Below are 24,993 nucleotides of genomic sequence, written 5' to 3' on the forward strand. Positions count from 1 at the left end.
GCCATGTTTTTGGTTTGCCTATAGAAATCAAAGATAGTGCCCGCTCCTTTGAGCGTGTGAGTGAGAGAAAAGCACTGTTTCCACAGTGATATAGGTATCCTGTTTGGCCCTGCCATTTTGAGATTGCTTATTGTAAGATATAGAGCTCTCTCCCTGCTGTGTCTCCCTTCACACTGGCTCTTCGGCTTGGAAATGGAGATGAGCACCAACCCCCAGAGTCAGACATGACTGGACTTAACGTCAGGGGAAAACCTTTACCTATAAGAGATCTAAGCTGCAGGGTGGGTCAGCCAAGCAGATAAACTTGTTTTTCACCCTACCTGAAGTCTGGTCCCTCACTCTCCATTCGCCAGAGAGACCCGGGAGGTGCGTGGGGCCTCCACATGGAAAGTGTCCTAAGAGAACATATTCTGCCTCAGATATGGGAAACTCAGGCCCCTTCCACAGTCATATAACCCAGGATATCAAGGCAAAAAAAATCCCACAATATCTGTTTTGAACTGGGTTATCTGAGCCCCCTTCCACACAGCTGATTAAAATCCCACATTGTCTGCTTTGAATTGGAATAAATGGCAGGATGGACTCAAGTAACCCAATTCAAAGCAGATACTGTGCGATTTTCTGCCTTGACACTCTGGGTTATATAGTTGTGCGGAGGGGCCCAGAGTCCTCATTGTCACATATTCCAAATCAAAGCAGATATTGTGGGATTTTATTTTGCTGTGTGGAAGCGCCCTCAATCTATACTATGAAGGAAACAGGCGCGCTTTGAGTGTGTGAGAGAGATATAAGATATAAACCAACATCTCTCTCCCTCAGCTTCCCTCCTCGCCTCTCGTGGTCAAGCCCGGCCTCGCGCGCGGGCGTTGATTGGCCGCCGCGCCACGTTCGTCAGATGGGCAGAGATCGGCTCAGCGCCGCCGGCGGCGCTGCTGATTGGCCGAGGCGCACCACCTCCTCTCATTGGTAGAGGCGCATCGCCTTCTCTGTAGTCTTCTCAGTGGAGGCGCGCATCTTTGGCTGGCTGCTGAGGCGATGGCGGTGCTCACTTTGCTGGAGATGGGCGGCTCTCTCCTGGAGAAGGTGGCCTTCGGCGGACCCATCTCCTTCCTCCTGGCCGCTTCGGCCTTCGCCTTGAGTTTGGGTTACTTGCTGCAGCTGGGCTCCAAAAACAGGCGTCAGTCCAAAGGGAACCAGGTATGGATGCATCTACAGCAGGCCTGGGCAAACTCGGGCCTTCCTCCAGGTGTTTTTGGACTCCGAGGCCCACAATTCCTCACAGCCTCAGGCCCCTTCCTTTTCCCCCTCAGCCGCTTAAGCGGCTGAGGGGGAAAAGGAAAGGGCCTGAGGCTGTGAGGAATTGTGGGCCTCGGAGTCCAAAACACCTGGAGGAGGGCCCGAGTTTGCCCAGGCCTGGTCTACAGTGCAGAATTGACACAGTTTGACAGCACTTGTAACTGCCATGTCCTCAATGCAATGGGAGTTGGAGTTTGTTGAGGTACCAACCCTCTTTTTTGGAATTGGGATTTTTGGAATATTTGCATATGTGTAATATGTATACTTTAGTCTCTCAGTTAACCCGAACTCTCAAGATTCGAATAAATAATATCGGAAATTATGTAAAATGAAACCAGTTTTGTTGGAATGTTTACATGAAGTTAATTTAGCCTAATTTGCTTCAAATTATTGCATTTCAATATTAATATCAAGGCAATACAGAGCCCTTGGTATAGTATTATTTAGATCTATTTTATTAGTAACTCTCAAGCAACCAGAAACTACATTTATCTGGCACTTACCAATCCCCCCAAGTGTCACTTAACTGTATCTACAGCAGGCATTGGCAAACTTGGGTCCGCTGGGTGTTTTGGACTTCAACTTCCACAATTTCTGACAGTGGGTAGGCATGGACAATTTGATCCCTCTGGGTGTTTTGGACTTCAACTGTCACAATTTCTGACAGCAGGCAGAGTTGGGCCCTCCAGGTATTTTGGATTTCGACTTCCACCATTACTAACAGCCGGCAGACATGGGCAAACTTGAGCCCTCTAGGTGTTTTGGACTTCAGCTCCCACAATTCCTAACAGCAGGTAGGCATGGGCAAACTTGAGCCCTCCGGATGTTTTGGACTTACATAATTTTTAACAGCCGGTAGGCATGAGCAAACTTGGGTCCTCTGCGTGTTTTGGACTTCAGTTCCCCCAATTTCTAACAGCCTACTGGCTGTTAGGAATTGTAGGAATTGAAGTCCAAAACGCCCAGAGGGCTTAAGTTTGCTCATGCCTGGTCTACAGTAATAAGATCTCATTATTGGATTGTGGTGGAATCTCCTTCTCAGGAGGTTTTTAAACAGGGGCGGGATGAAGTGCTTTGGCTTCATTTTTCTGTTTGGCGGAATGGGGTTGGAGCATTATAGTATGGTTTTGGAGATGGGACAAAATTCTAAACACAAATGTATTTGCATGTATGTAAATCATAAGATATTTTGGAAACGGGAACCAAATCTAAGCATGACATTCATTTATATTTCATATCCATGTTGTGCACATAATCTGAAGGTAATTTAATACACAGTCATGTTCTGCATAGAACAAAGCTTTTGTACATTAAAACATTAAAAGCCCAAAAATATCACCACCTTAGCTGCCTATGAGGACTATTTGGGGTTTTGGAGACTTCCGTATTTATGGATAAAGGATCCATGGAATTCCTTGAAAGCAGTTCGGACTGTGTTGCTCTATGCCGAGAAACAATGTAATGCTTCTTTTATTTTTCAAATTGCTGATGCACCAGTGGTCACCTTATGAGCTGTTCCTTTTGAGCAAGCAAAAGCAAGCCACCCCTATAGACAGTTTTGGATTTTGGAGCATGTCAGCTTTTCAGATAATAAATACTCAACCTAGATTTCAATGTAATTTGGGATGCATAAGCCTCAAAAGAGACAATGTAATAAAAACTAAGATAACTTCTTCTGCTTATGTTGCCGGACTCCAACAAAAGCCCCTTCCATCACAATTGCTGGACTCCTAACAAAAGCCCCTTCCATCACAAGTGCCGAACTCCAGCAAAAACCCTTTCCAATAGAATCAGCTGTGGTTTCGTGATATGATTTGGCAGATTTTGTTGTTACTGAAGAAGAAGCAAAACAGCAAGACTAAGACTGGATCTACACTGCTATATAATCCAGTCTCTGGATCGACATTATCTGCTATGAGTCTACACTGCCATATAATCCAGTTCAAAGCAGACAATCTGGATTCAGAAACTGGATTATATGGCAGTGTAAATGGGGCTGTAGTCTTCATAAATTCATTTTGGACAGATAGGAAGGGACTACTGTAGATAAAACTAGCATCCTTTCAAAAACACTTTGATTAAAGTGGCCATGAATTAGTGGGGTGTGTCCTTGGCCTTGCCTAACGCAGGAGAAGGCATGGACATGTTTAGCTTACCGTCACATCCTGTTTTAAAGGTAATTTATTGTCTTGGTATCACAACGATCTGAGTAATTTAGGAGAGTGCAGAGGTGTTTGGTGTTATCTGATGAGGGTTTCTCAGGTTTAATTTGTCCCTGTGTACCACACAGGTATAGTTGGCCATGGAAAAGCCGCTGGGTGGCCTTTGGCAAGTCACACTCTTAGCTTAGAGGATGGCAGAGACAAATTTCCTCTGAACACATAGTGCCAAGAAAAAACTTTCCAAGTCAACATAAATGGGAAGGCACACAACAACAACAACAAATCTACTTATGACCCTGAATTGTATAGAGAAAAATAGCCCTAAATATTAGACTTGTGCACAGATTCATTTTAGCCATTTGCCTTTGCCTTCTTTGGACGCGCATAATATCAAGGGCTCTGTTGCCTTTTTTTTTTTTTTTACTGAGCCAGACCACGTGGCTGCCAGTTGCGGCTACCTTCTCCTCTATTCGGGATCATGTGGCGTGCGGAAAGGTGCCGTGTACTCGCATAGGGTTTTCCTGTGAGCCCTGCCTGTTGGGTCAATCAGAATAAAAGAAAGCTGTGATGTGCCTTACACAAGCTGTGTGTATTTAATGGGATGAGCACCTCAATTGCTCAGAAAGTGATGCTTCAGTCTGATTGCTTTAGCCTTTGCCTTGGCTTGTCTTCTCTTTAGCATTTAATCTTTTTGATTTTCCTTTATTTTCTGGATTCTTTATTTAGTGGAACTGGGAGTTGAAAAGTGCAGGTTGTGTGGTATTTGTAGGTGTGCTTTTTTTTAAGGGTGGCTCTGAGGGCCCTTCCACACAATCTTATAACCCAGAATATCAGGGTGGGGCCACTGGGGGATACCTTTTTGGGAATTTTTGAAAGGAAATTTATTTCTAGAAAGAAATAAAATTCCTAAAAATCAGGGAATGGCCCAAACGTTATGAAACTTGGTGGGCCATCAGTGGTAGATGTGGTAGGTTCAGTTGAAATTCACAAGCCTACTAAACATCACTCTTTGTAATGGCAAATTTGAGCAGTGACTTGTAATTAGGTCAGTGACACAACCAGGGTTGTCGAGAAATATGGAAGGAAAGGAAATAGCACATATGGTGGGCCATCAAGGTTTGTGTAATTAAAAAAAAACCTTAAGGAAGGAGTGTGGAACTGTTCTCCTTTGGATAGTGTTGGGCTACAGTTACCATCAATTACTTTCCATTGGCTATGAGTGCATCTACACTGTAGAACTAATGCAATTTGACACCACTTTAATTGTCATGCTATGGAACCCTGGGGTTTGTAATTGTTGCAGCAAATTATTGGGGTTCTTTGTTCAGCAACAAACCAACCCCCTTCTTCAGCAGAATCACTCCCCCTCTGGTTAAGAAGTAGACAAGCACAACTTGAATCTTTGGTAGAAAACTTTATACAACAGTATTTATATATCTCTAGCAGATGTTCTTGACTCTTCTCTAGCTCTTCTTTCCAACACTCCCAGTCAGTTCATACCTTCTCAATAGTATTAGCTTCTCTCTGGTCATCTTCATTAATCCTTCAAACTTTTAATCTCCATCTTCAACAGCTCAATACTTTGACAACAACAACAACTACTACTACTATTTCTACTACTAACAGAAGCTTGTGCTTTGTAATGTTTGGTGTGGCACCAGCCCTCTTTGGCAGAGAAAGCTAAAGACCTTGTAAAACTACTAAATGTTGCAATTAATCACCTTGATTAGCATTGAAAAACCTTTTAGCTTCAAAGCCTGGCTGATTCTTGCCTGGGGGAATCCTTTATTGGGCAGGAACAAGGTGATTAATTGCAACATTCACACTTGCCTCCAACAGACGAGAGTTCTTTCTCCCACCTTGGACCTTCCACATATATATAAACCTCACTGACCTAGTTTCCAATATACCTAACAACCTCTGAGGATGCCTGCCATAGATGAGAGAGAAACGTCAAGAAAGAATGCTTCTGGAACATGGCCATACAGCCCAGAAAACTCACAGCAACCCAGTGATTCTGGCCATGAAAGCCTTCAACCACATAAAATAGGACATTTTCTTGCATTCCTCATGTTTGAGATTAGTTTTAAAATAACTGTGATCTCCTTGAAATTAATCTCCACTTTGATGCTTAAGCAACCCTCATGGTTGGGTATATATGTTGTCTTCTTTGTTGGTTTACTTTTTTTGTGCTCATCCCAAAAGTTATTTTATAGCTTTGGTGGCGAACTGATTAAGTTCTTGAAGTTTTACTTACAGCAGTCTCCTCCCATTTGCCTAGGGTGCTGTTTCACTTCTCTTTCAGTAACAACAAAATGCGCCAGATCATATTATGATCCCACAGCTGATCCTACCATGATGGTAGAGGCTTTGTTATAACCTGGCAACATGAGCTGGAGAAGTAAAACAGCAAAATAGACAGTCATTGTATTTGGATTCTTCTCCAATCCCAATCCCCAAACTACATAATTATACTGTTTTTTTCTCCCCTCTCTCTCACTGTAGAGGTATCCACCTTACATTTCATCAAATATCCCATTTTTGGGGCATGCTATTGCATTTGGGAAAAATCCTATTGAATTTTTGGAAAATGCCTATGAAAAGGTGAGTAATCGTTTTATGAAGATGGTATTCATATATATGACATTTCATTGTCCTTGGATGCATCTACAGCATCTACACTGTAGAATTAATGTGGTTTGATGCCAGATCTATCTGGAATTATCCTGTAAAAACGATTATCTGTTTATCAGACAGTATCTTATTGAGGCTTGCTGTTTTGTACACTGTGGTACTGCTGAATTTGTGTATATAGCTGAACTTGTGTAGGCATGCATATATTTTCATTATTTCAATTTCTGTGGCCTTGAGTGGAAATTCTCACTGTAATATCTGCTGCCAGATATTAAAATACTATCCTCCTACATTCCCTTTCCTCCTCCTTTCCTCTATTTCCTAATTCCTTTTCTCCATTCATCCTAAATACAGTATGGACCTGTATTCAGCTTTACTATGGTGGGGAAGACATTCACCTATTTGCTGGGAAGTGATGCTGCTGCACTTCTGTTCAACAGTAAAAATGAAGACTTGAATGCAGAAGATGTGTATTCACGTTTGACTACACCTGTCTTTGGGAAGGGAGTGGCGTATGATGTCCCCAACCCAGTATGTGTATTATCATATGAATTGATATTGTATTTGTTTCATTGGGACACTAGTATAGAATTACACAAATGCCACAAAAACAAAACCACAGAAGCAGACCAAACTACAGTATCTTATTACCATCATCCTTGCCCATTCGGATCTTATTTTAGAAGATGGATTAGCTGTCATTATAAATCTGTGGTTGGAACACCCATGCTAATACTGCTGATCCTCCTCCTTAAAGTACATTATGTTAATTTGTACTAGTTTTCAACCTTTTATATCAAAAGTGAGAATGTGTGTATTTGTACTAGGAATTGTACATATTGGCCTCTGCACAAGCATTTTTGTGGTAGCATAATCTATCAGTCAAATCTCAATCAGTATCTGTGTAATGATTTCAAACCAATACCGTTTTGAAACAAACTATATAATGTCTTCAAACTAGAAAATTCTTTTTGAAATTAACTATCTGTGAGGTTACTGTCTGGGACCCTGCATGGTTAAGAAGAAAAAGTGGATGATCACACCCTGTATTGTTCGATCAGAGTCACAATTTTAACCACCTCCAGATCATGCCCCATATTATTAAATGATGGCTTAGCATATCTGTTTATATTGCCACCCTTTAATAATATGGGGCATGATGATCTGGAGGTGGTTAAAATTGTGAATCCAGAGCTTACAGATCTGATTGATCCACTGTATAATTAGTTGAATGATCAGTTAATACATTCATTAATTGCTAGCTGCAACTGCTTTAATTGTACATAAATGTGTAGAATTGTTTTATAAATTATTTAGTCCCAGTTCCAACAGAGGGATTTAAGATAAGGCACAGTTTGTCACAATAATTCAGTTGTATCTGATTGCCCTGCCTGACATACGCACATTTCTCTGCATGTCAAGGGAGAAATTAAGTCCCTGGATCACACCCTCCATAATCTAATATTTTGCTGATTTAATTTGCATGCAACCTGTTTCACACTTAGATTTTTTTCTTTGTTTGCACTTAACATGTTTAAGTCGTCTGTTGACCTATGGCAAATTTTATAGAGTATCCTTTAGGCAAGGAAATGTAGTCCATGGCACCCTGTATTTGTTGGTGGTCTCCAACCAAAGTAGTAATCAGTGCTGACACTAATTAACTTCTGTTGCTTTTGCACTTATATGTATTTTGGCATATTTTAACATAATATTCCCTTTAATCTTAATGAGTAAGAGACAAAAGGCAGTTAAAAGGTTACCTCCTGTCCTTACTACATGTGCTAGAAGTGTAACTATTTATATAGGGTAGTCCATTGTGTTATGTTATCCTCTAAAATAGTTCATTAGCTTCCCAAATCTATAATTGAAAAAAGGGGAACAATATATAATGTTCATGTCTACAATGTTATGTGTAATACTTTTTGTCATAACTGTTTCTTTGCTTACCCTTTGAAGATATTTTTGGAACAAAAGAAGATGTTAAAATCTGGACTAAATATAAGTCAATTTAAGAATCATGTACCAATCATAGAAAACGAAACCCTGGAATATTTCAAAACATGGGGAGACAGTGGAGAACGTAGTAAGTATTGAGTTTTGAAACACTGCTTACAATTCAACTGAGCCATTCTGGGGAGAGTCACTTGCAATCAAGTTACAGGAAGATTGAAATTAAAAATCGAAAAATGCCTACTTGGTGGATAGGGAACAATTTTGGGTGAAATTCTGGATTCTGACACCCCACGGAATGCAAAGGCTGGGTAAGGTTCGAAGACATACCTTATCATGTGTCATGGATCCTTGGCAAAACTGTCAAGGAGAGCTTTTTCAACTCGGAAGTTTAGTGTTTTCTCCAGATAAGAGAGGGGAGGAGCAAAGTGTTGCAAATATGTTCTGGGAGCATCCAGAGGTCTGTCAAAATTTGCCTTGATAAAAATGTAATAGCAAATACCATGAGTGTACTTTCTTCTATCACATCATTGCTTGTATATTTACCACCTGAGCATCCTCTTCTCCTTGAACTTCTTATTCTTAGTGTTGTGATTTTAATGACAGTTTTGCTGTCTTCCAATTCATGGATTCTTGTATTTTTTGGTATCAGTGTGGCATCTCTAGTTTCATTACCTAAATTTCTTTGTGAAGTTATGTGAATTCTAGTAATTGGTATAATATTGCGATGTGGAGTTATGTTGTTTCTTGAAAGCCATTCTGTATCATTCAATCCAGAATGGAGATGAGATGTCCGAGTAGCTAATGCCCAAATCTTGCAGCAGATGTCATGTGGTGTTATGTAGAAGTTGTCCCCCAATGAAGTATTCATTCCATTTATTCATTTTGTCTAATTCGAAGTAAACCGCAAGGATGAATGCTTTCCTTGTTTCACAGACTTATTTGAAGCACTTTCAGAACTGATCATTTTGACAGCCAGTCATTGTTTACATGGGAAGGAAATACGGAGCATTCTCAATGAGAAGGTGGCAGAACTCTATGCTGATCTGGATGGAGGATTTACTCACGCTGCTTGGCTTTTGCCCGGCTGGCTGCCTTTGCCTAGTTTCAGGTATTAAAGAACTTAATCAGCAGAAAATTTTGTCAATCAAATACATGTTTTCATTATATATTTGTATTTTGTTGTTCCTCCCATGAATCTAAGGCTGTGTGTGCAATTCTCTCTATTCTTTTATACCCTCACTATAAAACTGGTGCAGTAAATTAGGTGGGGAGATAACTAATATCCCAAGATTATAGATGCAGAGTAGAGATTTGGACCTGGTCTCACCAGTTGAAATCCTACACATTGTGAGTTATGCTGCACTTGCTCTTGAAACCTGTTTCCCCAGTCAATCTAAAGACTTTTTCAATGCTCTTAGCCATAGTAAATAAGTGTTGAAACAGGGTAAGAGCCCACCTATGTGCAGTGGGGCACTGAAGAAAGGTACTCTAGTAAAAAAGAAGACATCCTTTTCAGTAATGAGTAATTGGGTGACAGTTTTTCACCATGACTTTAATTTTAATGGATTCTATGTTTCTGATACTGCGGAAGCTTTTGCATCAATTTTGATTATGCCACTGTGAATTTTATTCTTTCCTACACCAGTCATAAGAGAGGCTTGATGGGCTCGGTGTTACTCCAGCCGTGGTGGTGCAATGGATTAAACCCTTGTGCCAGCTGAACTGCTGACCTGAAGGTTGTCGGTTTGAATATGTGAGATGGGGTGATCTCCTGTCTGTCAGCCCCAGCTTCCCAAGCAGGGACATGAGAGAAGCCCCCTGCAGGATGGTAATTCATCCGGGCGTCCCTGGGCAATGTCTTTGAAAATGGCTGATTCTTTCACACCAGAAGTCACTTGCCTCAATTCACTTCTGAAACGATAAAAAAAATCTACCAATATGAAAGTGTTATTTCCTGTTTAATTGTGTGGTACTTACTTTGAAAGTAGTTTTTATACTCCAGAAACTTTGTTTTTGTGGCTGAGGGTAGTATTATTATTATTTTTCTATCTAGGCAGTTTTCCTTAATGAAAATATGCCATTTTTAACTTTTCAGTGTGTAGACAGCAAAAACTATGTTTCTGCGGTTTCACAAACTTTCCTCATGTTTTTATGATGGAACCAATTAGGAAATGACATCTGTAGCCCAGGAACAAAAATAGTGTTACATAGTGTTATAGTTCATAGTACAGTATTACTCTCTTGATATATAGTTTTCATACCAGTGTAAAGGAAGTTAATCTTCCGTGAGAACTAGGGTATTGCTAAATCAAAATTCTTGATATTTAAATTAAGGGCTTAGTAGTGTAGCTTCCTAGCATTTATCAATTCTGCTTTGTTAGCTATAAAAGGATTTTATATATGACACAATTCTCCTTCAGGCCTTTTCTGTTCTTTATGTGTTTTGGGAACTGCTATAAACAGTTTATGTTTGAAAAAACATTATGTACAAGACCAGAGTCTTTCACATGTTGATTAAGGATTTATAGATACTCTGATTTTTACTTACATTATTGTTTTTAATTTTAGGCGCAGAGACAGAGCCCACTGTAAAATAAAGGCTATTTTCTATGAAGTAATACAGAAACGCCGGCAGTCTGAAAACAGAGAGGATGACATGCTACAAACACTATTGGATGTTACCTACAAGTATGTGAAATAACTAAGCTTTAACTGGCAAGGGGAAACTTGGGGCCTGAGTAAGAATAAGGGGCCATCTACACTGACCATTTAATACAGTTTAATACAGTATTAAAGAAAGTGGTTTTGCTGTGTAGATGATTACATAGGAAATCCTGAAACCGGCTTGAGGCTCGGATGGTCATTACACAAACCTCAGAGCAGTTTTGTGCGTACAGAATCTGGATACAGGAGGAAACTGAGACCCTTTCTACACTGCCATATAAAATCCAGATTTGAACTCGATTATATGGCATTGTAGACTGATATAATCCAATTCAAAGAAGATAATGTGGATTATCTGATTTGATAATTTGGATTATATGGGCCTGAGATAGAGTTGCAAGTGTGAGGTAGAATGAAAACTTAAAGTAAAAAGCTAGCAGTCATCAACATTTGTATACTGCAAGTGACAGCATTGTGCAGCAATGCACTAAATCAGTGGGACCACCAATATAAAGCACACAGCATTGGCCGATAATAAGCCAGTTGTTTCCAACTATAAGGGCTCAGGAAGTTCAATTTAAATGAAGATTCAACTTCAGACATTGAAAGTGCAGTGGGAGGATTGGAATATAAATATTTCTAATACATTCTTTTGTTTTTCCTGACATTGTTTATTGCTTTTGCATTTCCACTAATTTTGGATTCGAAATTTTGGAAATTCATTAGTCTTTCTTCTCCTTCCGACATGCTGGATTGTTTGGCGTGTACCATGTTTTTTTTTTATCTAGAGATGGGCGTTATCTGACAGATGATGAAATTGCTGGAATGCTTATCGGGCTGCTGTTGGCAGGTCAGCACACATCTTCAACCACAAGTACTTGGCTTGGCTTCTTTTTGGCAAGAGACAAATCCCTCCAGGAACAGTGTTACGCGGAACAGAAAGCAGTGTGCGGAGAGGATCTGCATGCATTAAACTATGATCAGGTTTGTATGCTCTGTCGTTCTTTTGAATGTGTCTGCATGCTCACTCCTTAAAGACCCTTTAAATCTATTGACTGAACTTATTCAAGAACAAATTGTTTCAGAAAACCTTGTTGAGCTTTTTAATGTTTTGGTTTCCACTTTCCAATGAAGTGGTGCTTCTTATGAAAGAAAACACCTCAGGGTGAAATATTGCAAGTACTGGAACTGTGTGCAAGATTCTTTTTAAAGCTTTCACACTTGGAGCAGAAATTAAGTTGCGATGAGATATTTTTCAGAAATAGAAAGCAATAAAATATATGCACTTTGCAGCCCCTATACCATTGCTTAGTGTTTTATACAGTGAAACTTACTTCCAAGATTGCATAGGATTAAACACCAAACATGTTATCACTCCTTTCTGTTGATACCGTAACTGACTGCATCTAACAGTTGTTGGAGGGGAAAAATAAGTATGCAATCGGGACCATATATTTTTGTTCATGTATATGTTGGCATTCATGCATGTTTTGTATGCTTTGTAGATAGAGAAAAAATCTGGTTTTAAATTGCCATTAGTTATACAGTTAAATCTGCTATTTATTTTATGATGGTACCAGACATCATGGTGGTACATTGCAGCAGTTTTGCAATAAGAAACTTCTAGTACATTATATAAATCTTGCTGTTTTTAAATATGGATAAACAGGAAGGTAAAAGTATTGTTTAATTTGTAGCTGAAGGATATGACATTGCTGGAGAATTGTTTGAAGGAAACATTAAGACTCAGACCTCCTATCATGACCATGATGAGGATGGCTAGAACGCCACAGGTAAGAAACTTTGGTAACATAGAGTTACACTATATAACAAAATTTGGAAAAAAAATCTATTTCTGGTTTCAAAGTGTTACTGCTCTTTACTTGTATGGTACTTACTTTGAAAGTAGTTGTTCTACTCCAGAAACTTTGTTTTTGTGGCTGCCACAAACTATGTTGAATTGGTTGAGGCTCAATGAAATATTCATTGAAAAACTATAGCAAAATGTTCTGCAGGATGTCCTTCGAAAACAAAGTTTTTGCAGTTTAGTAAACTTTTTCCATGTTTTAATGATAGAATCAATTAGAAAATAACATTTATAACCAAGGAACAAAAATCATGTTACATAGTGTTATATAAAAGTAAATTATAGTACATTTCTTAGCTACAATTATTAATAAGCAACGGAATATAAAAAAATGGAAAGATTTCTATCCTTTTGATCTTTTGGTATATTATTCCACCAAACAGTAAGAGTTGTGCTTAAAGAATGCTGAAATGTATGGTTCAGTTCTACACATGTTCACTGAAAACTCAGTCTTTGGTAAAGGTGTACAGCAGTCTTTGGACTCCCTATCACCCCAACTAGCACAGCCAACTTTACAAATCCTAAAGTGTTGTACTGCAGAATATTATGAGTGTATAAGGCCGAGTGAAGGTAGTTTATAGGACTTCAACCATAGGCTCTTCTCAAAAGAGGAGCATAGGTCTCTGTCAACCTACTTAAGGAAAAAGGTTCCTCCCAGGCCAAATTTAGCTCAAAGGGCCTGGAAGATATGGTGGAAATTGCTTCTTTGGGGAAAACTTTGCAAAATAGTTTTTTTTAGGCACCTGAAGAATCCAGGGCTTTCAATCTTGTGTATAAGTCAACCTTATGCATAAGTTGAAGGCACGTTTGGGAGCCAGAATTCTGGATTTTGATATGATCTGTGGATAGGTCGAGGGAAAAAACTTGGGGCTCAGCGTGGGATTCCTCGGATCCATTCTGTGAAAAGGCAAAAGCATCATTCCCACTTCAAGTAGTAATCCATCCTTTTGGGTTTGATCCCCATTAGGTAAATATGGAAAACGCCACAAATTCTAGTTTATGAGGAGAAGCTTAGGTTTGTAGCAAGATGATCTCGGACGCTTTGATACTTGTGAACAAATGTCCGATAAGATGTGTAATATTTCAGCAGCTATTTCTTTCTTCAGGTTCAAAACAGAAAAAAATATGCTGCTCCAATTCTAAATTATCTCCCTTAAATTAACATTAATGGCACTTCTACCTTCCAGTGAATAAGTGATCACTTTTTAAAGGAATAATCTAAATTACTTCCAAATAGGATTTTATTTATTATGCTCCTTGGATTGACAATCATAGCATAGCACTATATTAAGCATTTATACTAGGAAACCAACTGCAGAATGTGTATGGAACTAAATCTGAAATACATTTTGAAATGTTAATAGCAGATAGAGAAGAACATTATAAACTGCTTCAAAATCTTTGTTGTTTTAGACTGTTGCTGGCTACACAATTCCTCCAGGTCATCAAGTTTGTGTATCCCCTACTGTAAATCATAGACTTAAGGACTGTTGGATAGAAAACCTAGACTTCAAACCACAACGTTACCTCCAAGAAAACCCTGCAGCTGGAGAAAAATTTGCATATGTGCCTTTTGGTGCCGGTAAGTTTATGCCTGAAATAAGGGTTAAAACCTTATGATTGCCAATGATATAGGTTGAAATATAATTTCAGCACTGCACTAGCATAAAAATAGATCACCAAGCCAAACAATCTATAAGAATTTACATACATCTCTATACTTTTCACTTGCTAATCAAGTATTGCGCAATAGTGAGCTCAGTCAGTGCCACCACTGTGGGATCCAGTATAACTGCTGGTTGATAGTTGTGTTACGCATAGGTAAAGGTAAAGGTTTCCCCTGATGTTAAGTCCAGTCGTATCCGACTCTGGGGGTTGGTGCTCATCTCCATTTCTAAGCCAAAGAGCCAGCATTGTCTGTAGACACCTCCAAGATCATGTGGCCGGCATGACTGCATGGAGCGCTGTTACCTTCCCGCCAGAGTGGTACCTATTGATCTACTCACATTTGCATATTTTTGAACTGCTAGGTTGGCAGAATCTGGGGCTAACAGCAGGCGCTCATTCTGCTCCCTGGCTTTGAACCTGCGACCTTTTGGTCCGCAAGTTCAGCAGCTCAGCGCTTTAACACACTACGCCATCAGAGGCCACCATTACGCATAGAGGATCTTTTAAAAAGATGCTTGAATAAAAAAGAGCTACTTTGCAATCTGGCTTATATATTACTTTTGAGACTTGTTTGCTTTCCTAAGATCTATGTATATAAATATATAACTTTGGGAACCCTGTGGTTACATGAGAGCTGCATGGGAGTTTGAGGTTGGATCTACACTATCAGACAGTGCAGTTTGAATGCATTATATGGCCGGCTGTTAGGAATTGTGGGAGTTGAAGTCCAAAACACCCGGAGGGCCGACCTTTGCCCATGCCTGGCCTACACTGACCATATAATGCAGTTCAAACTACATTATTTGGCAGTATAGATCTAGCCTAAATTTCACTCATAGGATGAAGTAAAACCAATGTTACCCAAGCCACAGACACAATGAAATAATTTGATTTGCTGAGCAGAATAATCCTACTTACTGGAGCTGAGAGTAAAATTAATAAAAGACTTATCCAGCACATCCTTCATCCTTTTGGTTCATCGAAAATCAGATGGGAGTTGTGTGGAGGAGTTGTCTTAACATTGTTATCAGTATTTTAAAACACTCCTCTTTTATTGAAACTAATGTAGAAGAAAGTTATTACATTTGCAAGGTGGTGCAGTGGGAAGGTTGAAAAGGGATGTCTGCAGCATCCCGTGATTCTTCTTCAGTCTTCCTAGTTAGCTTATGAGTGTTCTTAAAATATAAACTGAAATCCATTGTTTTAATTTCCTTTCTCTCTAGGCCGTCATCGTTGCATCGGGGAGAACTTTGCTTATGTTCAGATTAAAACAATTTGGTCAACTCTTCTGCGTTGGTATGAATTTGACTTGGTGGATGGATATTTCCCTACCATAAATTATACAACTATGATCCACACACCTAAGAACCCAATCATTAGATACAAACGGAGATCACACATCAATGTAACTTCTTCCAGCTAAATTTCCTGAAGATATTTCTATACAAGTTAGATGAAGATCCTTAAAGAGGAGGCTGGTTTGCGCCTGTACTGTTGTAAAGAAATGTGAATATTTGTGCTGTTTCTTAAACCTAAGAGGTGTTTGTTTTTGAATTTTTCCCACTTTCATATTCTGTATCATAACTAGAATGTATATTTTAATTACTTGTGCCTTTTATTAACTGAATTCCTATTTTTACAAGACTGATTTTGAGCAGGTTCCGCAATAACTTCAGTTTTGATACTCATGAATTAATTAGGAACATAACCTGAAATATTAGGATAAAAAAGAGGTGTGTCATCACTACTATAGTCTAGTATTTTTAAAATTGCCATAATGTGATGAAGCAAAACAGAAGTAATTGTTATACAGCTTGAATGGTTAATACATTTTCCTAAAGCAGTTATACCACCTTCTTAAAAATGACCTTTAAGTTGTTTTTCTTTAAAAAAGATACTCATAATCACTGACAAATACAAATCTTGTTATCAATTTTGCATTGAACTCTAGACCCTGATACTTAATGTGATTTCTACTTAGAGACAGTTTCAAATACCACAGAGAATACAGCAAACACCAGCTCAAATAAAGCCATCTAAGAATAAAACCAGAAGAGAGCAAGAAGCAGTAGTAGCTTCTTTGTAGAATAGAGGTTAATGTATCACCTTATGGATGTTGATGGACTACAATGTTTATCAGCTCTAGGTTGCACAAATAGGAATGAGAGGACTTCTAAATCCAGTAATGTGTATTTTGTATGTGTCATGTATTTAGTCATGTTAGATTGCTAATTGTATTTGCTTGAATATACTGGTAATTGGGCCAGCTGCAACATCAGCAAAATTTTTAATTAAATGTGATAAAATTTATTTGTGATGCTAAATATATTCAGTAATTCTGGCAGTGAAGAATATACAAGGATAAGGATTGACGTGACAAGTATTTCATTTCCAACATGACTGCTTTTCAATAATCCCAATGAAGGATGTCTTTACAACCAAAACACTCTCTAGCTATTCCTAATAAATTTTCCTAACAGATAGAAATGTGCAGAGTCAGGATGAGTGTTCAGGTACTGTTTCCATTGTTGTTTTAGAACACTTTTGGCATCTCTCAGATAATTAAGCCTCTGAGATGAGGCTTCTTTATAGAATGCTTTTGGGCACGTGTGTGCTGGCCAAACAGGAGACATAACTCTTCAGGTTGCATACAAAAGGGACCAAAACATACATACTTATGGCATAGAGCAGAAAAATTCTGCCAGTGGAGAGAGCAAGAGGAACTGAGAGATGAAATAGCTGTAGGAAATTCTGACTTATAAGGGCATAGGTTGATCTTTTCTGTTTCAATATTTCTTTTACTCTGCTCATTTAAAATGCTACAGTAAGACATTACATAGAGCAAAGGCAAGGAAGACACCTTTTCATGTTGGAAGATGCCTTCAAATGGTCTTTATAAATTTCCAAATGGTTTTACCTAACCTAATCTGGTTATTTCATTTCATGTGTTAAATGTGAATTAAAAGTTTACTGAAACATTGGGACTGGGTTTTTGTGTGTGCTGCAGGAATCCAATTCCTGTTTGTTGATGTTATTCCTGTCTCTGGGATGAAATTTTCTGTTAAAGTAGATGTATTCCCAGGCATTATGACTTTAACTTGAGCCTTCTTGCAAGTAGCATCATAATTTAGCAAAACATGGGACAATTTGTGTCGCTGTCAAAAACCACGGTTTCATTTTCCTCATAATTGCTATGAAACTTCCACCATGAAATGGATAATTTGACAGCCGGTGCGGGGATGATGGCAGACTTATGAACACAGTGTTCTGCTTTATCTGCTTGCTGTAACATCTTTGTAAATGTTGTGAGCAAGAATACAAAAACATACAAAAGGATGTGTTTCTACAAACACAATCTCAGCAAAAGATCAAGATTTACAAGCAAAGGTATCTTGGTAGCTGCTTGTGGATTATATTGTATTTTCTACATGAGTAATCCAGCCTCCCCAAATGTATTTCTTTTTTCAAAAAGTTACAAGACAGCCTTCCACATTCACTGAGGTTAGGAGTGCAGGACCCCAGCAAAAGAGGAAAATGAAAATTCCCCATTATATTTTATCTGAGAGAATACCTCTCCAGGATTTTCTAGGTCCTTCAACAATGACTATGGTCAATTTCTGATGGAACCTGACTGGAGGTTCCTGGAGTTAATGTTTTCAAACTTATAAATATGGAGGAGCAACTGTCTTTAAGATGTTACAACATTCTTATATTGTTCCTAAATACATTTGTGTTATGGTCTATTTCAAATTAGTATTACACAGAGCAGAAAGGTTTTAATTCCTCCCATTTCCACCAAAATACTTGAATAATCAATATTACCAAAAACATCCACACTGTATCACCGGAGCCTTTCAAAACAAAACACGAATGCTAACTTGGAAATGTAGTCAGGCAATGATCTGCTGAACACAACTCAGTATTCTATGGATAACAATGATTTTTAAAAAACTCCGCTATAACGTATTTCAAGGTATTGAGACTGCTTCCTGTGAACTGTCAGTATAGTGTCTGTGGTCTATACCTCTGACATGCAGCTGATATTTTGGCATCTCTCATGCCCAGCTTAAAAATAAGGTTTCATCTGTCCCTTGTTCCAAAGTAATCATATGTAACATAAATAATCTTAGTTCTTCAGTGACTTAATTGTAGCATAAAAGTTTACTAATATAAGACATTGAGCTAAAGTGGAATTAGAATAAATCCACAAGCATTAGTCTTTCAAAAGTCGCAATATTAATATGTTATGACAAACTTATACAATTGCCATAATGGAAATTTGGGTAAAAGTATTCATGATTTGATTTTTTATTCAAAATACATAAAACCTATTTTGAAATATTTCCAGACACATATTAAAAGGATGAAATTGTCTTTATTTCAGTACTTTTGACAAAATACCCATAAAATCCAAAACTTCTACCTTTACAAAAATAGTCTCTAAAAGTGATATTTCTCTCTGCAACGCCAGTAGCAAATAGAATAAAATCATGAAAAGTCCTTCATTTAGCCTGGTCAGAAAATGTTGTGCATTTGGAGCTACGCATTCAGAACATAAAACGTTTCATCCTCTCAACCTTCTGATAAATACACACTTCAATAATTTAATTCTTTAAATTAGCATTCCACGAATATACATGAAATTCAATGATTCATTTCAAAGGACAACAAAAAGTGCCTATATACATAGGTTCCAGTCTTTCTGGAAGCGCCAGCAAGGTGAACTGCATACAATCATTGAGCTCTGTTCATGTTGGTCCCACAATATACACGTTATACAAAAGCACAGCAGCAGCAGCAGCGATTTGCAGAAGGTATTTCCTTTGATGTCAGTACCAGTGTCAAAAAAGTTTGTAAAGATTATCTTCTGATACCAGAATGCAGCTGAGTGTAGGAAGCGGGTGCTGTGGGAACAGAAAGACATATTTTTACTAGAAAAGAATGGCTTTGAAAAAGACTTCTGCAATTAACTTGTACGGGCAATGCCAGAAACACTTAGAGATAACCTAGCAAAATGGCAACCAACTACGGGTAACCTGGATAATCAAAGAATCATTCAAATAAAACAACATTTACCTGACTGTACACTGCCAAGTCGCCTCTGTAGGGCCTCCAGACGATTAATATAATCTGTTAAAGCCCTGTCAGGATCATAATTCTGCAGCTGAGAACACGCAAGGGAAACTGGGCTTAATTCTGAATGGATCCCTTGGAACCTTAAGATTAAAGAGGAAAACAGTAGGGAATGTTGATGTAAAGTTGTAAAATACTTTCAGGACACAGCAAATTACACATTCATTAGATAAGTAACTTTTTTGCTGCTCTTCCTCATCAGCTGCCCACCCCTGGTTTAAAATGGTTTGTTATGTACCTTCAAGCAATTTCCAATTATCACACTTTTCCTGGCAAGATTTGCTCTGAAGGATTTTGCCACTCTTTTTCTGGGGCTGAGAAAGTGATTTACTGTGGTCATATCATAATTCATTTACAACATCTTGTTAATTGAGCCTAATGTTCTAGCACAATTATTTTATCTCAATTCAGTTCCTTCTCAAGTTGGCATTTACTTGCTGTTTGAAAAATTCTACCTATTTGGGTGTAACTTTAAAATACATTGGCCATTTTGCTACCTTGTATTAACAGGTCAGAGTTTTGGAACACTGATGAAAGAAAACTGAAATTTTACCTGGGTTGATAACACAGAGGGGATCTGAGAGATTCCAGCTCTGACCTGGACCTGTAAGAAGAATGTCTGTGTTCTCCATATAGCTCTAGACCGCTAGAGACTGAATCCGTCCGCAGTTCATTACCTATGTACATAAAAACAGGATCAGCAAAAATTCTGTATAATATCACAATTTACTGCAGTTTATAGACTACTATTGTGTGCTAGTTGCTGTACTCTGTAAATTATGAACACTTTATTTGCATAGTACATAAATAATATATACTCCATTGTCTTCAAGTATTTAAGCTTATGCTACATCCCTGAAAGCTGTAAATATCCCATGAAAGAATCCAACTTTATATACACCTTGAAACTGAGAGCTGAGCCCTTTGAAAGTAAAGAAAAAGTTTAGCAAACATTGATATAAATTACACAATGCTTGAATGTTATAGTTGTCTTTAACAGTTACCAACATTACATATGAGAGTTTCATTCTATTGTCGAGTGCAGGCAGTCCCAGAGTTTCAAACTCTGGGACTCATAGTTAAGAGCAAGGGCAAAATAACAGGGAGTGAGAGAAATCCTACCCCAAGGAAAGGAAATTTGCTCCTGAAAGAGTTATCATGGGGGAAAAGGTGTCTCCACTGAAGCTTTCTTCCCAATTCTTGTTTCCACAACAAGCCAATTTTTCAAATATCCAATTATCATAGGGACAAAGTGAGGTGAAATCTTCTGAACAGGGCATTGACATCAAAACAAACACCACTTAGTCTTAATCCTTCCCTATGCTATCCAAAGCGTGCTCTCTCTCTCTCTCTCTCTGTGTGTGTGTATAGGCTGGAGTTACACTTAAAAATGTACTTGTTCCGACTTACATACAAATTCAACTTAAGAGCAAGAATGACACTCAAAATTTAAATTTATGTTATATTTAACAGGGAGGGGCAGTAACCACCATTAATATAAATTTACCTGAATTCTGCCCAAAACCATCTCTGTTGATGCCTATTAAACTATAACCTGTAACCCGGTGCCATCGGCGAACTAGGAACTTCATTCTGCATGTTAAAAGAAAAAAAGAAACCCATGGTGTTTTATTTTTAGTTTTAAATCAGATTCTATTACCGACTAGAGTAGAGCCATTAAATCAACAGAACGTACATAGCTGACATTTTTACCTATTCAATGAGTGTGTTCTAGTTTACATTATTAATACACTTTTTGACATGACTTTTATATGATGTTGTTTTGTAGGAATAAACACCTGCTAACACCAGAAAGTTGGTAACCCTGGTTTAAATGGTACAAGTGTCATAATCTATGTAGCTACTGGCTTTGGAACACTGTATACAACTATTTTTTTGTATCCTACCTTGAAATTGCGATTAACACTCTAACTGCTGAGCGGAATCGCGTAAAGCCCTTTGAACGGTGTGTAATAACTTCCAGGTCGGTGTAGGAAGGCTGACCTCCCATTCTTGCAATGAGAGATAAGGTGGCTTCTTCGCATTCCTGAAAGCCACCCAGGAGGAGCAGCAAGTACTTCTTCTGATATATGAGAGCTTTTCGAAAGCTCTCTGCCCTCAAATACCTGCCATAAATCCTCTAGAAAGAGAGAAATGATGTGATAAGAACTAACATTCTCTGTTAAGCATGCCGTTCATATGAAGATCATTCTTTACAACTTTCCTTCACAATTTCATTGACTACAGTTCCAACCCTGAGCTGACATGAAGAAATACTTCACTTGCTGGATAATCCTTACTTAGCAACCTGCTAATTTTCAATTGTTGAAGGCTTTCACAGCTGAAATCACTGGGGTGCTGTGTAGTTTCTGGGCTTTCTGGCCGTGTTCTAGCAGCATTTTCTCCTGATGTTTCGCCTGCATCTTTGAAGATGCCAGCCACAGATGTAGTCAAAACGTCAGGAGAAAATGCTGCTAAAACACAGCCATAGAGCCTGGAAACCACACAACATCCCATGCTAATTTTCTCTTTCAATTTATTCAAAAGAAAAGTCAGAAAGGAAAGGGAGTTGAACATTTGGGGCTAATAACACATAGAGATTCAGAATATTTCAAGTTCAATTACTGCAAAAAACCTCAAAAGCTTGAATGACAAAATTAAATTCAAGATCCTGCATGACTGCTGGTATACGGTAAACCTCTGCCAGCATTTTTCTGCAGAGTTTTCCCTTCCACATCTGCAGCTGATAGCGCTGACACACACATCCAAAAATGTCTGGTTACTAGGCAGCTGCAGTTTTGCACTGGGAAAAAAGAACAGCCATTATCCTTTCTGTCCACCAATATGGGAGTGCTGCTGCATAAGGAGGCACTCTATTATCTCCTTTCAAAATCACCTTAGAAGTACATAAACTGGCATAGCAGGATGATATGGGTAAGGTATGTCATCAACAGAGCGCTGGTTAAAACATCTCAAGAATAGCCAATGAAAATGCATTTTACCTTTAAAGCAGCATTTTCTGAATCGGACCCCAGCTCCCTCAGAAAAGCTTCATTCCGTAACTCTGCCCTCAGTTTGGCCAGCTCTGCCTCAGCCTGCCTCAGGGAATGCTGGAGACTCAATTTCTCTTTATTCCAGATCTCTCTTTCAGAAGCAATAAGTGTATCAATGTTTCCTCCATCATGCAGTGACAGTCTGAAAGTCTGGTGAAATTGAGGAGAAAAGCAGAAAGTAGACCAGGTTAGTTCAGGAGTGATTATATTCATATTGCTTAGCTGTGCTACCCAGGACTGACAATAACCTTCAGTGAACAAATGGGATTATTATTTATGCCATTTGAAGGAGGACACAGAAATAGCACCCAGTGAAGCAATATCCCAAGCATCGAATGGTGCCTTTTAACACAGCATAAACATAAGGCAACATAATCCCATTGGATCATGGAGTCACACACCTGTTTACAGAATGTGTGTCATGGTCTCAATCAACCACGCCAGAAGTGTGTGTAATCCCCACACCCACCCAATGGCTGTATTTTTGTTTTTTTAATGTCTGTCAATTTCTATCCTTTTAACATCTTAGTTTGAGTGGCTTTAATGTACACAATTGCAAAGAACTTTGGTCTCCTGCCCTGATGAGCTCCCAGAGATAGTGGATTGTCTCTTTTGTGTTCTTGAGTTAACCCAATCCTCTTCTGCTGTGGTCCGTAAGAAGGTCCTTATACAGTAGAGTCTCACTTATCCAACACTCGCTTATCCAACGTTCTGGATTATCCAACGCATTTTTGTAGTCAATGTTTTCAATACATCGTGATATTTTGGTGCTAAATTCGTAAATACAGTAATTACTACATAGCATTACTGCGTACTGAACTACTTTGTCTGTCAAATTTGTTGTTAAACATGATGTTTTGGTGCTTAATTAGTAATCAAATCATAACCTAATTTGATGTGTAATAGGTTTTTCCTTAATCCCTCCTTATTATCCAACATATTCACTTAACCAACGTTCTGCCAGCCCGTTTATGTTGGATAAGTGAGACTCTACTGTATTTGCATTGGGAGGAAATCCCTCATTTGTGCCAACAGAAGGTTTCTTCTCAATGCAAATGCCACTTCCAGAGTGAGGCTGCCTCTCATAACAAAACACAGGAGGATCAGGTCAAATGTTAAGAAATTATCAGTTGGTGTTACCTGACTTCTTAAAACTATGCACATTACATGCAAAGAAGCCTTTAGTTACACATGAAGCCTATCCATCACCTATAAAAAGCCTAGTACAGCGGCGTATTAGTTCTTAATATGCGTTGAAGAATATTTATATTAAAACTAAAAAGAAACATACAGAGTCTGCACAGGGTCCCATCTGCTTGTATCGTCTAAGTTCCTCCTCAAGTTTCATGACTACGTTCCTTAAATTGTTCTTTTCCTCACTCAGTCTGCCAACAAATCCAGTCAATTCAGCATTTTGCTTCAGTAGTCTTTCAGTCAATGAAGCAGAGGATGGCAAGTCTGAATTCACCTAGAAATGAAAACAAATAGTATGAATATGGCTCCCCACCCTGCAAAAAAAAAATTCCAACTAAGTAGCCTACTAAGTCAGCATGGTTGCTTTTATAAATTATAACAACATATTACAATCTTAAAAATAGGTGAGATATTCAAACTACAAACAGATAGTGTGGAGAAAGCCCATTGCTTGTTTTTAGAAAACCCCATTGCAAAAGACTGAGGTTGACAACAGATTTTTTACACTGTCTTAATTTCTTTTAAAAAAGCAACAACAACGGAAGCGACAGATAAGGAAAAGGGCAGTCCCAACTATTCTTAACCATCTTTGTTAAATTCTTTCATGAAATAAGTTTAACAGATTTTTTAAATTATTTCTGTAGTTTTACTACAATTATATATTTTGTGAGCTGTGTTGAGGTGCACTGAAAGCTAGAAAGGTGGAACAGAAATATTTTAAATGAAGTACAGTGATAACTTGAGTTAAGAATTTAATTAGTTCCATGACCAGGCTCTTAACTCAAATTGCTCCTTCTTTCTCTTCATGAAGCCAAATATACCATGAATAAAAACCACACAAGTAAACTAACCTAAAGTTTTTTGAAGCAGACAAGAGCAAAGTAGACAGCAATTCCCAAAATGGACAAGAGCATGAGGCACGGAGGCACTAGGCTGCTCTCTTGAAGCCCTACAGCCTTGTACTCTTGCACTAGTGCTCCCTCTGGTGAGAGCTCTTAATTGAAAATGCTGCTCGCATGTCAAAGCGAACCCAGGCTGAGTGATGGCTCTTAACTCAGGGTGCTCTTAAGTCAAGGTTCCATTGTACTACTAAGTCAAAGGAATGAAAATCTTATGTCTAACTATATGAATGTTAACTCCTTTTGAGATCAGTGGAAGTTTTGTACATGGAACTAGGTACAGACTTAAGAATGAGAAATTGTACTTACCGTGAAGGTTCATTCTGGGATGGCAGGAGGAGCAATCCACTACATCGTCTAGGAATGTGATGACCCATGGGCCTTGTAGTCCTGCTCAGGACATTGTAATTCCTGATGAAGATGGAAACTTGGGTTTTTTACCTTCCCAGTCTGAACTGGATTCCTCTCAG

General features: G+C 38.5%; 2 protein-coding genes across 8 annotated transcripts in view; one reads left to right on the forward strand and one right to left on the reverse strand.

The window, feature by feature from the left end:
- Window positions 1-979: 979 nt before the first annotated feature.
- On the forward strand, window positions 980-17,225 carry LOC100557431 (lanosterol 14-alpha demethylase). Its single transcript, XM_003222101.4, has 10 exons — window positions 980-1,197; window positions 5,964-6,062; window positions 6,447-6,623; window positions 8,049-8,175; window positions 8,979-9,153; window positions 10,614-10,733; window positions 11,498-11,693; window positions 12,407-12,502; window positions 13,990-14,158; window positions 15,468-17,225. Exons 1-10 carry the CDS (start codon window positions 1,036-1,038, stop codon window positions 15,665-15,667), a joined length of 1,521 nt encoding a protein of 506 aa, XP_003222149.1. The 5' UTR covers window positions 980-1,035; the 3' UTR covers window positions 15,668-17,225.
- A 1,374-nt stretch (window positions 17,226-18,599) lies between these two features.
- The window catches only part of akap9 (A-kinase anchoring protein 9), a 112,654-nt gene continuing 106,260 nt past the window's right edge, over window positions 18,600-24,993 (reverse strand). For all 7 annotated transcript variants that reach the window (XM_008112508.3, XM_008112507.3, XM_008112509.3 and 4 more), the window contains 7 exons: window positions 23,722-23,898; window positions 22,380-22,580; window positions 21,285-21,517; window positions 20,885-20,970; window positions 19,931-20,054; window positions 19,321-19,460; window positions 18,600-19,148 (listed from right to left, as the gene is read on the reverse strand). In XM_008112508.3, the coding sequence (XP_008110715.2) occupies window positions 19,105-19,148; window positions 19,321-19,460; window positions 19,931-20,054; window positions 20,885-20,970; window positions 21,285-21,517; window positions 22,380-22,580; window positions 23,722-23,898 (1,005 nt within the window). In that variant the 3' untranslated portion in view covers window positions 18,600-19,104. The remainder of the gene's footprint in view (window positions 19,149-19,320; window positions 19,461-19,930; window positions 20,055-20,884; window positions 20,971-21,284; window positions 21,518-22,379; window positions 22,581-23,721; window positions 23,899-24,993) is intronic.

The sequence above is a fragment of the Anolis carolinensis genome, chromosome 6 (genome assembly GCF_035594765.1).
Source record: "Anolis carolinensis isolate JA03-04 chromosome 6, rAnoCar3.1.pri, whole genome shotgun sequence".
Classification (NCBI taxonomy): Eukaryota; Metazoa; Chordata; class Lepidosauria; order Squamata; family Dactyloidae; genus Anolis; species Anolis carolinensis.

Bases quoted from the DNA above. Each gene is read 5' to 3' on its own strand.
- LOC100557431 (XM_003222101.4), top strand. From the start codon at position 1,036: ATGGCGGTGCTCACTTTGCTGGAGATGGGCGGCTCTCTCCTGGAGAAG. The intron at 6,624-8,048 runs GTATGTGTATTA...TACCCTTTGAAG, and splicing joins CGTATGATGTCCCCAACCCA to ATATTTTTGGAACAAAAGAA. The intron at 9,154-10,613 runs GTATTAAAGAAC...TTTTAATTTTAG, and splicing joins CTGCCTTTGCCTAGTTTCAG to GCGCAGAGACAGAGCCCACT.